At 41.1% G+C, this 11223-nt stretch overlaps 2 protein-coding genes across 10 annotated transcripts; one reads left to right on the forward strand and one right to left on the reverse strand.

Moving 5' to 3' along the window:
- Nucleotides 1–467: 467 nt before the first annotated feature.
- LOC109782267 (F-box/FBD/LRR-repeat protein At1g13570) lies at nucleotides 468–4254 on the reverse strand. 6 transcript variants are annotated; one of them, XM_040399304.2, is made up of 5 exons: nucleotides 3984–4254; nucleotides 2271–3188; nucleotides 2057–2197; nucleotides 970–1297; nucleotides 468–782 (listed from the first exon to the last, which is right to left on the reverse strand). In XM_040399304.2, the coding sequence occupies exons 1-4, from the start codon at nucleotides 4035–4037 to the stop codon at nucleotides 974–976; spliced, it is 1437 nt and encodes a 478-aa protein (XP_040255238.1). In that variant the 5' UTR covers nucleotides 4038–4254; the 3' UTR covers nucleotides 468–782; nucleotides 970–973. The 6 variants fall into 6 exon arrangements, 5 of the variants coding, with proteins under 5 accessions (XP_040255238.1, XP_020196453.1, XP_045089066.1 ...); XM_020340864.3 differs by having other exon boundaries at nucleotides 468–875; XR_002237467.3 differs by lacking the exon at nucleotides 468–782 and having other exon boundaries at nucleotides 892–1297; nucleotides 2271–2353; nucleotides 2475–3188.
- A 127-nt stretch (nucleotides 4255–4381) lies between these two features.
- Nucleotides 4382–10363, forward strand: LOC109763852 (uncharacterized). 4 transcript variants are annotated; one of them, XM_020322724.4, is made up of 12 exons: nucleotides 4382–4517; nucleotides 5615–5735; nucleotides 5843–5960; nucleotides 6165–6221; nucleotides 6397–6498; nucleotides 6858–6934; nucleotides 7031–7154; nucleotides 7573–7637; nucleotides 8868–8937; nucleotides 9533–9608; nucleotides 9723–9819; nucleotides 9899–10363. In XM_020322724.4, the coding sequence occupies exons 3-12, from the start codon at nucleotides 5906–5908 to the stop codon at nucleotides 10019–10021; spliced, it is 846 nt and encodes a 281-aa protein (XP_020178313.1). In that variant the 5' UTR covers nucleotides 4382–4517; nucleotides 5615–5735; nucleotides 5843–5905; the 3' UTR covers nucleotides 10022–10363. The 4 variants fall into 4 exon arrangements, with proteins under 4 accessions (XP_020178313.1, XP_040255239.1, XP_040255240.1 ...); XM_040399305.3 differs by having other exon boundaries at nucleotides 5846–5960; XM_040399306.3 differs by having other exon boundaries at nucleotides 5615–5714.
- The last annotated feature ends 860 nt before the right edge of the window (nucleotides 10364–11223 follow it).

Raw genomic sequence — 11223 nt, forward strand, 5'->3', positions numbered from 1 at the left:
TCTGAGTCTATGAAAAATACACTTAACATTTACGACACCAAATTCGTTCATTCAGATTCACCATAAAATATGTCTTCCTGCTATACATTTTACGTCATATACATTAGCATATTTTTCTATAGATCGAGTCAAACTTAAAAAGAATTTTGACATAAGACAAAACTAGAACTTTTATGAATTTGCAGTGTAGAAGTAGTTCAAAGTTAAGCTAAATACCGGTGGACATGCTCATTTACAACCATCGCGAGTGGGGGCTAGTCAGTATTAATACATTGTCGAGTCTGATATGAAATAAATACAATTCGGTTTCAATATCTACCAGTGATTTTGGTAAATTTCAAACTTCTTTTCTAGAGTTGGTAAATACCAAACTGACTAATTAAGTTGACGTAAATTTCAAAATGAGATTATTATCGAAATATCTCAAAGTGGGAACATGTGATCAGCAGACTTATCACACACAACCAAAGCAACAACAGTCGACAATATCACTATAGGCTACAACCATGAGTGCACTACAGCTACAAGTTGGCAGGTAGCTCACGCACACACCAAAGAGTTCTCCTTATTTCCTTTTGAGCGGAACACCAAAAAGCAGGTAGCATGCACACACTCATGCGGGAATTGATTGACAAAAAAAAAAAAAAGATCTCAGTTGCCTGAGGAATAGCAGATGCCAAAAAAAAAAACACGTATACCATAAATTAATTCAATTAGATGTAGTTCGGCTTCAAACTGCGAACCCTTGGATCACTTGCCTCAATGACAGACTCTGCTTCTACCTACATTCATGATCGGAGTGATGAACACGCGAAGCGCGAAGCACAACCATTTACACTCAAATTACAAATTGTGAGAAGCACATCTGCATGATTCTGAGAGGCCAAGAAATTATTTATCAAATCTTGCAGTCATTAATTATGCAATGTCACATGTCACGCGCTGTACAAATAGGAGTACGGAAAGTACCTTATCAGATGAATACTACACGCGCACTGGAAGAAACATTCTCCAGTAACTTAGAGAGAACGAACTGGCTGTCTCTTGGGGAAAAAGTTTCAGCCATGGGCCAGGTAGGGGGCACCAGCTGGTGATCATCACCTTCCTCCAGACGAGCTTGGTTGAAGGACAAATATCTCAGATTAGGAGCCCTACATAACAGTAGCCTCGCCAAGCCTATCTCATTATCTCTTCCCATGAAGTTATACATCTCTACATTCTTCAAACTGACGTGCTGGAAGTCGACATCATCCCATACCACCCCACTATGAGATTCAAGATATGATAAATAGTGTACCTGGAAATGTTAAAGGCAAAACAAATAAGAGCTCTTTTCCTCCAAATAAAAAACAAACATTGGGGGTATTAAAAGAAAATATCTACTGTTGTAGAAGTTTGCTTTTAACCTTGAACTCCTGTATCAGTTTACTTTAACCCCTTGGCACTATCCCTAACTGTTTTGCTGAGACGACACGTGGCAGAAATGTACCATCAATTACACGTCAACACATTGTGTGTCAACAACATAAGTATTTTTTCAGAAAAGAAAAAAAAACTTAAAAAATAATCATCAGAATTTCTTGGAAAATTTGAAACTTCAATTTTGGTTTGGAACTTGTATATAAAGTTAATATGAGAAAAATGGGTCCAATAGTTCACAGATGACATGCAGCTAAACATTTTATAATAGTCAATCCAAAAAATTCCTACAAAACTTTCCCCATGATAAAAAAAAAATGATTCAATAGTCAATCTGGAGAAAACTTATCCCCGATATTACTAGTACGTTCCAGATCTCTTTTTATTCAAACAATTAAATTTTTAAAATTATCATTTTCCTGGTCTCTTGAATATTTTTTTTCTAGATTTCTCAAACTTCCTATTTTGCGTGTAAAAGTGGGAGGGTCTGCAGTGAACTGATTCAAGAGATCCAAGTTAAAAAAAGGTGTTGCAAAGTTCAAGGTTGAAAGTGAGCTTTCAGAATAGTTCAGGATAGAACAATCTACATTTTCTATTTAAAGCAAGTACAGAATACAAGAGGGGGAACCAATCTTACAGTAGTTCTCAGTGTAGCCAAATATGGTGCAGCAATTAGGAACATGAACATCCAAAGAAGATCATCCGAAGGTTTTGTAGCGATGTTCAAAGTTAGGACTTTGAGGTTTAAAAAGGTGGCAGGAGTTCTTGGTTTGACTAGCTGCAGAAAAAAATAAGTTAGATGAATGATGCACCAACACCACGCTGGAGAATATCCAGAAAGTGGGGCTCACCTTGGGGATCTCGTACCGCAAGCAAAGGCTCTTGACATGGGGAAAACAAGTAGAGATATCCTCCAACTTGTCCGCGTCATATTCTGGATAAATATCATCAGTAAATTGCAGGGAAACATGCTCAAGACATGGAATGGATTGAAACGTAGATGTTGGGAGCATCTCTCCGCAGTACTCCAATCTTTGCAGGTCTGGTGTGTCTACCTTAAATTTACCCAACGATGGAGTCATTAACAATAGCAATTCTTTAAGCTTTGGAAGCCGCAGGATTCTGATATCAAACATGCCAATCAGGTGTAAGCTCACTAAGTTTGTACAGCACCTGAGGAGAACTTGCACCTCTTTCAGGCTCATATACATCTGGACAAGGACAAGCTTTGTGAGGGAACCGAATCCTCCGAAGTCGAGGGGGACAGAAAGCTTGCAATGACTTAGGCATAAGCTGGTCAGCGCTGAGCTCCTGCAAACAGACAACAACCACCAGGGGAACTCGTACTCCATCCTTCCAAAAATTGCCATATCAATGTCACTGATACCATGCTGAGCTGCAGAAGCTATGGCGCTGTTGACCACATCGCTACACTCCACACTGCCTGAGAACACAAGGGACAGTCTTCTCAATGGTGTCTCTCTCTTAAGCCTTGTGAACCACTGGAGGGACTCAACAAAATGGTGATCTCTATGTGTGCTGAAGTAGTCCCGCATTGGTCCGAGGCGTACCCAGCAATAGTTGTCTGGTAAAACCACCTCACTGAAATGGAAGGATTCCACGAGCCTCCATAAGCGCCTCCATCGCCGTGAGAGGAGGCTCGTGCCAACTGCAGTCTTGGAATCCAACTTGAAGAGGATGCTGACCAGGATTTCGTCGGGCAGTCCGCTGATCCAATCGCAAAGACACCGCTTCTTGCAAGAGCTTGACTGAAGAATTGCCCGTTGTTTTAATAGATGTTACTAGCTGCGCATACTAAATTTCACAAGATGAACAATAGCAGTGCTTGAAAATAAAGATAACATGTGCCATCAATCAATCTTAACTGAACATTGAACGAAGGGCATAACAAAAAATGAACTAAGATTCAGTGTGACCATTCCCAGGCATTCTGGTAACCTTTTTCTTCTGACAAGTTCTTCCTATTTTTACTTATTCAACACCACATGATGTTTCCAGAAGAAAAAGAACAGATATCAGATAATGCGCACTATAACATGACTGAAGGAGGGTAGTTGTTTCAATAGATATTAGCTCTTTTGCATAATAAATAAATTTCACAAGATGAACGCATAGCATTGCTTGAAAATAAAGATAACATGTGCCATCAATCTTAACTGAACATTGAACGAAGGGCATAACAAAAACATGAACTAAGTTTCAGTGTGACCTTTCCCAGGCATTCTGGTAACCTTTTTTTTTTCTGGCAAGTTCTTCCTATTTTTACTTATTCAACACCGCATGATGTTTCTAGAAGAAAAAAGAAACAGATATCATGGCATAATGAGCACTCTAGCGTTTTGAATTAAAAAGGGTGTACTGAACAGCACATCTACTCCCTCCGTCCCATAATGTAAGACGTTTTTTGACACTATATTATGGGACGGAGGGAGTACAATTTTATTTTATACCAAACTAAAAAAGGGATCGAAAGAATCGAATCATACTCATACAGGTTGGGTATGCACAAAGAAGGCGCTAGAAATCCAAAGAGGAAGTGGTACCTTGTCCATGGAGACGTTCCCCTCGTCTGCTGATCCCGCAACGGATTTCTCCATCCGAGTCGGGGTTTGCTGGTTAGGGTTTGAGCTCTGAAGCAGCACGGGGCAAAGGTGGGCTCGGGATTCAAATCGCTGCAGGCGCCGTCCTCGATCCAAGCGCGGAGTACGGTCACATCGAGAGTTCCAGCTCCGTCAAACCAAGCCAAGCCGCCGACAAGCGGCCATCCTCGAGAGGACCGACGTCGACCGGCGGCGTCAGCGCCAAGTGTTTTTTTTAGCGGTGTCAGAGCCAACGTGGGCTTGGACTTTGGGCCGTCAGGGCTTTCTATGGACAGGTGGGCTGAATTAGGCCCATGGACGCACAGAGCAGGGCAAGGGCAAGGGCAACGCTGAAAAGTGGAGACGCGGGAGGCTAGGCCGGCGTGGCGCCAAAAGTAACCCTACCGCCGTCCCCTTTCGTCTCTCCTGCCGGCGCGACGCAGGGGCGAACTCGGGGTCGGAGAGTCAGTACCCCCGGCGACCTTCCCGGCCCTCCAGGTACGCATTCCACCGACGGCCCCAATCCCTAATCCCTGTGCACTCCGGTGCCCGGCGCTACCAACGCTGCCGCGTGATCTGCGCGTGGAATCAGCCAACTGAAATTGAAGCCACCGGATAGCGCTGTTTGGCAAACTCCCTTTCACTTGCGCGTCCCTCCCACGATGCCGAGCCCGCCGTCTCTGTTTTCGCGGAAATTGGCCACCCCGCCTCCATGCTCCTTCTATCTCGCGCGGCGCGCCCACCCCAATTTCCTCGACCGAACAGACGCACCTACATCTTGCTACTTACGATTTGGGATTACTAAACCCTAACCCCTCTCGACCTCCTAACAACTACTCCCTCCGCCCCATATGTCAAAAACGCTCTTATATTATGGGACGGAGGGAGTAGTACTGTACCTGTTTTCTACATTTTTCAGAATATTATGAATGACCTTTCGAATATTTCACGTTTTTTAATTCTAAAGCAATGTATAGTCATTAAAATGTGAGCATATATTGTGATTTACAGTAGGCATATCAAGGATGTACATCACTCTAATGTTCAAACTGCTGAGAAGTAGCAATGCACCAGTTCACCACTATGTACATGAGTACAATCCAAACAAGAATTGGAATTTGCAACTGCTTGATTCAAGCTTGCAGTTTCTTGTACAATCAAACAACAGAATTGGGAAATCTCAAGGCTGATTTGGTATTGGACCCCAATTCAATTTCATGAGCCCGATATCTACAAGGAAGTAATGGGGTTTGGACATTGCAAAAACCCAGATTAACTCCCAAATCCCCCCCCCCCCCCCCCCCCCCCAAGTCCATGTCTAATTGGATAGAACTTAATTAAATTGTTTTTTCCTCGATCTGGCACACCACAGACCACTAGAGTATATTTGTTGAATGGTTGGTTTAGCTTACTTACATAATTTGTCTTTTTAGTTGAGCCACACTTCAATCTCATTTAAGAGAATAACATTAGAACTGAGTAGGCACAGTAACATGTATATTCTCAGAATTTCTGTTTGATAGTCCTGTCAAATGAAGATCTCAGATAATTTATGAACTTAAATAATGTCTAATCTCAATTTGTTTCGTCTGTAGATAAAACCTGGCACTGCATCTCACAGTAAGACAGAGGCAGTTTCATAGAGAAAAGTATTAGCTTGGCTGCCTCAGCAGTACCTTGTTGGCAGTCCAGAAGGTGCTGCAGAAATCATTGGTGGCAAGTTCTTTATGCTTGGGTGACCCTTCGCTGTTTTTGTTGTTGTTGTACAGATCAATGCAGTCTTATTTAATTAGTTCCTTTTTGGATTAATCTGAACGATGCAGTAGAACCAAATCCCAAACCGGTGTCACCAGTAACAAAGCTGAAGGGGCCAACGACCACCACTGATGGCGTTGTGGTGTGAGAACATGTCGTTGCCGCCCCGTGTCCTTGTTGCTCCCCGTGAGTTCCCCCAATCCCCTGAACATTTCTTGTACTGCTTCCACTGCTGTATGGTGTATTCTATTTTAAGCTCTGTTAGTTTGTGTGGCCTGGTTGAAAGGAGAACAGGATTTAATAAGTCCGCTAGCTGGTGATCGCCTCTAGCATCCGATTTATGGTGGGAGACCCATATTTATACTCAGACCACATTGTGTTTCTTTGCAGGCCCTTCTGGTGCCAATGGTCAAGGGAATATTCTATTACTTCGCCATCCGAAACTAGGTGCCCAAGCCTACTACTTCAGTATAAGTTTCTGATCGCCGAGGACATAGAAAAATACATGATGATGCTTGTGGCTTGTGATTGGTCTATTGTCAATTTAGAGTAGTTCTGTTGTAGAAGCATCCTTTAAAGATAAACCAACAGCTTGCATTGACTCTTCCTTATCGTCAAACAGAAGAAGAAACACAGTATCTGTTCACTGATGGCCAACTTCATGAATTCAATTGGTTTAAGGAGCGTTACGGTTCTTGGTTCTTGGGAGATTATGTCTGTGAAGGTATGGTGGAAGCATAAACCAGCCATGCAGTTTTGCCATTGCTCTGCAAAACTTGATTTATTTTCCTTAGGGGTGAAGCCCATAACTTATTGTCGTTTCCTATAGGCAGCTTATGTGGTTTGTTGGTTTGTTACCTTGCCTCAGCAAACCTGCCAGTTAAAATTTATAACACAAGAAAATCAGATATTGCCTTAGTTTTAAGGAACATGATAATAATATAAACTTATAAAGGAATGAGGATGTTCTTCTCATTCGCTATTTTGCATATCATGTAGAACACATCAATATAAATCTACCTTGCTTCTGCAGTGAATTTAAGTACCTGGTTTTGCTATTGAATCCTGCTTTCCTTCCTACAGATGGTAGCGTTTACTACTGCACACTTGTTGACCCCATCTTCATTCTTCTACCACTTTTCGAAGCTGCACGTATGTCGGTATGTGTGGTCAAAGATACATTTTATTGTACATGATTCATATTTCATCTAGCTTTTTTTTTCAATTTAAAAGCAATTCCTTTTCCCGTGTCGCAGAACGGTAAGGATCTGGGAAAATTCAGACAGCTGGATGAAATTTTATACATCGAAGGTTATCCTGGATATCAGCACCTCATGAGCATAGCAGGAAAGCATATGGAACTGGTTTGTGAAGTTAAAGGTAGGTCTTTGGAATATATATTTGATGTACAATTACAACGATATCAAGTTGCTGTGACATTGTTAGTTACTAGTACTCCCTTGCAAGTTGCAACCTGTCAGTTGTTCCCTTTGACCACTTGCTACTGCTTGTGTCCGAAACTTGCTACTGCTTGTTTTCTTTTTCCCTTTGACCCTTTGACCACTTGCTACTGCTTGTGTCCGAAACTACAATGTTACTATACATTAGACAGTTCATAAATGCGATCTTGTTTTCTTTTTCTTGGATGATGGTTTCCTACCGGTTTTACTGCCAGACACAATAACTTTTACCCTTTTTTGTTGTTTATGGCACAAATTATTTCTGTACTTGCATACTGTGAGAACATATCCAATAAATCTTACAGAATTATTTGGTTTTGATGTTATCTTTCCTGCAGAAGTTGCTAATATGAAGTTCTTCAGGCTAGATGATTCCAAGGTCTTAACTTGGCTGTGCTGTAAGGTAGGTTGTGTCAGTTCTTACTCTGCCAACTTTCACTATGCTCCCCTATTGATCTTTATCCTTGCTGGAGAAGGCTAGTTCTGCATTGCATTTTATGAAAGCAATGACGTGAACTGCAGTTAGGGTTGGAGGTATGCTATACCACATTAAGAAAAGACACACACTTCTGATTATTGAAATCACTTAAATGTTTATTGTTGTTTGCCTTGCACAAGGATGTTAACAATGAAGTCCCAAGTTCAGACTACTAAATCATAATTCGTCCACACCATTTTGTAGTTTGCTTTGATTAGATAGGTTGTATAAGAAGGCAGGTTCAGAAAACATTGACCACATTGGACACTTCGTAGGGTATGCACAATTTGTGCTTTATTTGTCATATCCAGAACCATAGCTAACTTACATACCTCCCGCCCTAACTGCATCCAGAGGCTGGCCCTGGAAAGGATTGAGTCAACCAGCACGGGTCGTGGCATCTTCAAAGAGCGCAGTCATTCTGCAGTGGTGCAGTCTCCATATCCCTTGTAACGTGAGGATGATGGGAGATCACACTCCCTTCATCTTGTCAGGACCGGCACTCTCGGCCGTGCTCTCAATCCAGCTGTTGAAGCTATCATCGACTTGCAATGCGATCAACTGAAGGGAGTACTTTGGGCGTACCTTGCCACATTTATGAGCGAAGCAGCCAGTGAGTAGGCATGGGATTGTCTCATTCGCTTGAGAACATCAGAGAGCAGTTGCTGAGAAGGTGATGAGTGTTTGGTTTAGTGACTACTAACTAGTGAGCAGCAGAGTCCTACAGCACGATCATCTGAGTGCAGGATAATAAGGCTGCTTATTAACTGATGAGCCGTTTGTTGTCACAAAAATATTTAAGATATACCATTCATTGAGAAACCAATGTAATGCATCTTGTCATGTTCTCTACCTGCATGGAGGTGGCCCTGACAAAAACAAGACAAAAGATAAGAAAAGCTAACTTACTAACTAAACTAGACAGGCAAAGCTAACAAGCATAAACATGAACATAAAATAGATATGCACTGTTGTCGCTAGTTCGCTTAATCCTTGAATGAGAGAAAGGATAACAGTTTCTCATGGTAAGTTGCTACTCTGTTTTAATTGAGTTCTGCAATTACAACCTCATGGGTGAATTGAATTCCAAATCATACTTTTTCACTTCCTCTGTACCATTGAGAATTAAATATCTACTCTCAATCTCATTTACAGGTACACAGTATAAAAGAGGCTATCTCTAAGTTAGGTAAAAATTATGCTGCTCAAGGAGAAAGAGAACTGTGTATGTCACTGTAACTTCTCGTCATCTTATTGCCCAGTTTATTTTTACAAGTGTCTGTTTATCTCATAATCAAACAGTTTAATGTTGCTCATAAGTGCGACATTGATATGACCATATTATAACATGGGTCATTGGTGTGATCTATATCCAACATGCCTTAAGCTATGACAATAAACCTCGGACTTCCTTTTCACGTAAAGTTAAGTGTGTAAACTTAAGGGAGCTTTATAGTATACTCCCTCCATTCCAAAATACTTGTCATGGTTTTAGTTGAAAAAGTACTAGTCGTGGTTTTAGATCAAATTTGAAACGGAGGGAGTATTGATCTAAGCCTAGTGGTGGGGTATAGAAAAAGTGACAGATCAAGTTATATGACTCCATTGGTACCCTTGCTTCTGTAGCACAGCTGAGATTACCATCTTTGTGCCAGTATAACTGTTCATGTATCATGTGTTATGTACTACTTCAATATGAGAAATTCCAATAAAAATGAAATTCCTGACCCACGTCAGATTTTAGAACCCTATCTTATAATTTTCTTGATAAGGTGAACTGTGATGTTCTTATGGAGCTGTTTTTACTATTTGTGCTACAGTGAAAGAGGCTGTCCAAATAATTCGTGAAAACCTGAAGGATGAACCATGGCTAACAGTACTCTGCAAGAAGTTGCAGTAAGACTTCTCTCTTTCAACAAGAGTCAGTAGTTCCCTCACAAAAAGAAAAGAAAAGAAAGTAGTTTGGTATTGTCCATGTGTCTCACGCTAGCACAATCTGCTTCACTGCAGGTTAGACATCAATGAGATAAATGATATGGCCAAAACCAATAACACGTCATTTTGTGCTGATAGTTCTCCTGTACCTGCTCCAGCTCGTCCCTCAGAGGTAAACTCCTGCAGAATGTTTTATCTTTTTGCCAGCGCCCACGCCATGTTCTCTAAGCTTGTCAAATGTGTCAATACAGGGGAGCGTAGGAAATGGCAGTGCCAAGTCAAGCAAAGGGAGGCCTGCGAAGAAACTGAAGCCTGAGGTAGGATCAAAGAACATTAAAGACATGTTCCGAAGGGTGACAAGGAGTGGGACATAACCCCGTGCGGCCTGATTTTATCATCAACATCTCACAGGGTGCTTGATATTCTTGGAGTTGCCGGGTTATCTCCAAATCTGATGTGCTGCGATGCCATCGACCATTGTTGGTTCTTGACCCAGAAACCCCTATATGTAAGCTGCATTAGCTCCTTGACGAACCCTGTTGAGCTGCACTAACTGTAGCCTTAGTAAATCAGATCTGTAGGGCGTCGATTCAATTGTTTGGACTATGAACCTTGGAATTTATTCGTACCCAAATTGTTAATCTCATTGAGCTGCCTGCTGAGGCTGTAACTGAACATATGCAGTTGCTTAAGTAACCTGAGCCGGTTGTAATCTACTCCCTCCGTTCCTAAATATTTGTCTTTTTAGAGATTTCAAATGGATACCACATACAGATATATATAGACATATTTTAGAGTGTAGATTCACTCATTTTGCTCCGTATGTAGTCACTTGTTGAAATCTCTAGAAAGACAAATATTTAGGAATGGAGGGAGTAGTTTATTTATTGTGTTCATGCTGGCATCCCTAGTTGCCTATGACACTGATATTCAAGAGTGTACCCATGAGTATAACATTTACATAGTTATGATTCCAGCAGGACGTGGACTGGTAGGAAAAATAACTGAAGTAACTTTAGGGCCTCTTTGATTAGCAGGATTTCTAAACGCGTAAATAAAAAAGCATTTATATCTATACCACTATATAGCATACGAATAATTTTCAATATTGAATGTTGGATAAAGCCAATCTAACGGTTTAGAGATGACATTTCTGAGCATTGTTTGCCATTGGATATCCTATTTGCTATGTTAGATTTTGTCACATGTACTGTCTAGTACTCCCTCCGTCCGGAAATACTTGTTACATAAATAGATAAAAATGGATGTATCTAGAACTAAAATACGTCTAGATACATCCATTTCGCTGACAAGTATTTCCGGACGGAGGGAGTAGTTTCCAATACTAAGGGCATCTTCAATAGTTGTAAGATGGTTGTTGGTAAATTTGCCACATAGGACTTTATCTATGACATGTAATAAACAAGGAGAAATAACAAGGTTGTATGTATATAAACCAACAATCATTGCACAAGCTCCAAGCTGAGATGAGAGAGTAGCCATATTTATTCTCTCACTTTTCGTTGGAAAAGGTACATGCACTCTATTGGAGTAGTTGTATGTAGAGTTGTTGGTT

This window comes from Aegilops tauschii, chromosome 2 (assembly GCF_002575655.3).
Source record: "Aegilops tauschii subsp. strangulata cultivar AL8/78 chromosome 2, Aet v6.0, whole genome shotgun sequence".
NCBI lineage: Eukaryota > Viridiplantae > Streptophyta > Magnoliopsida > Poales > Poaceae > Aegilops > Aegilops tauschii.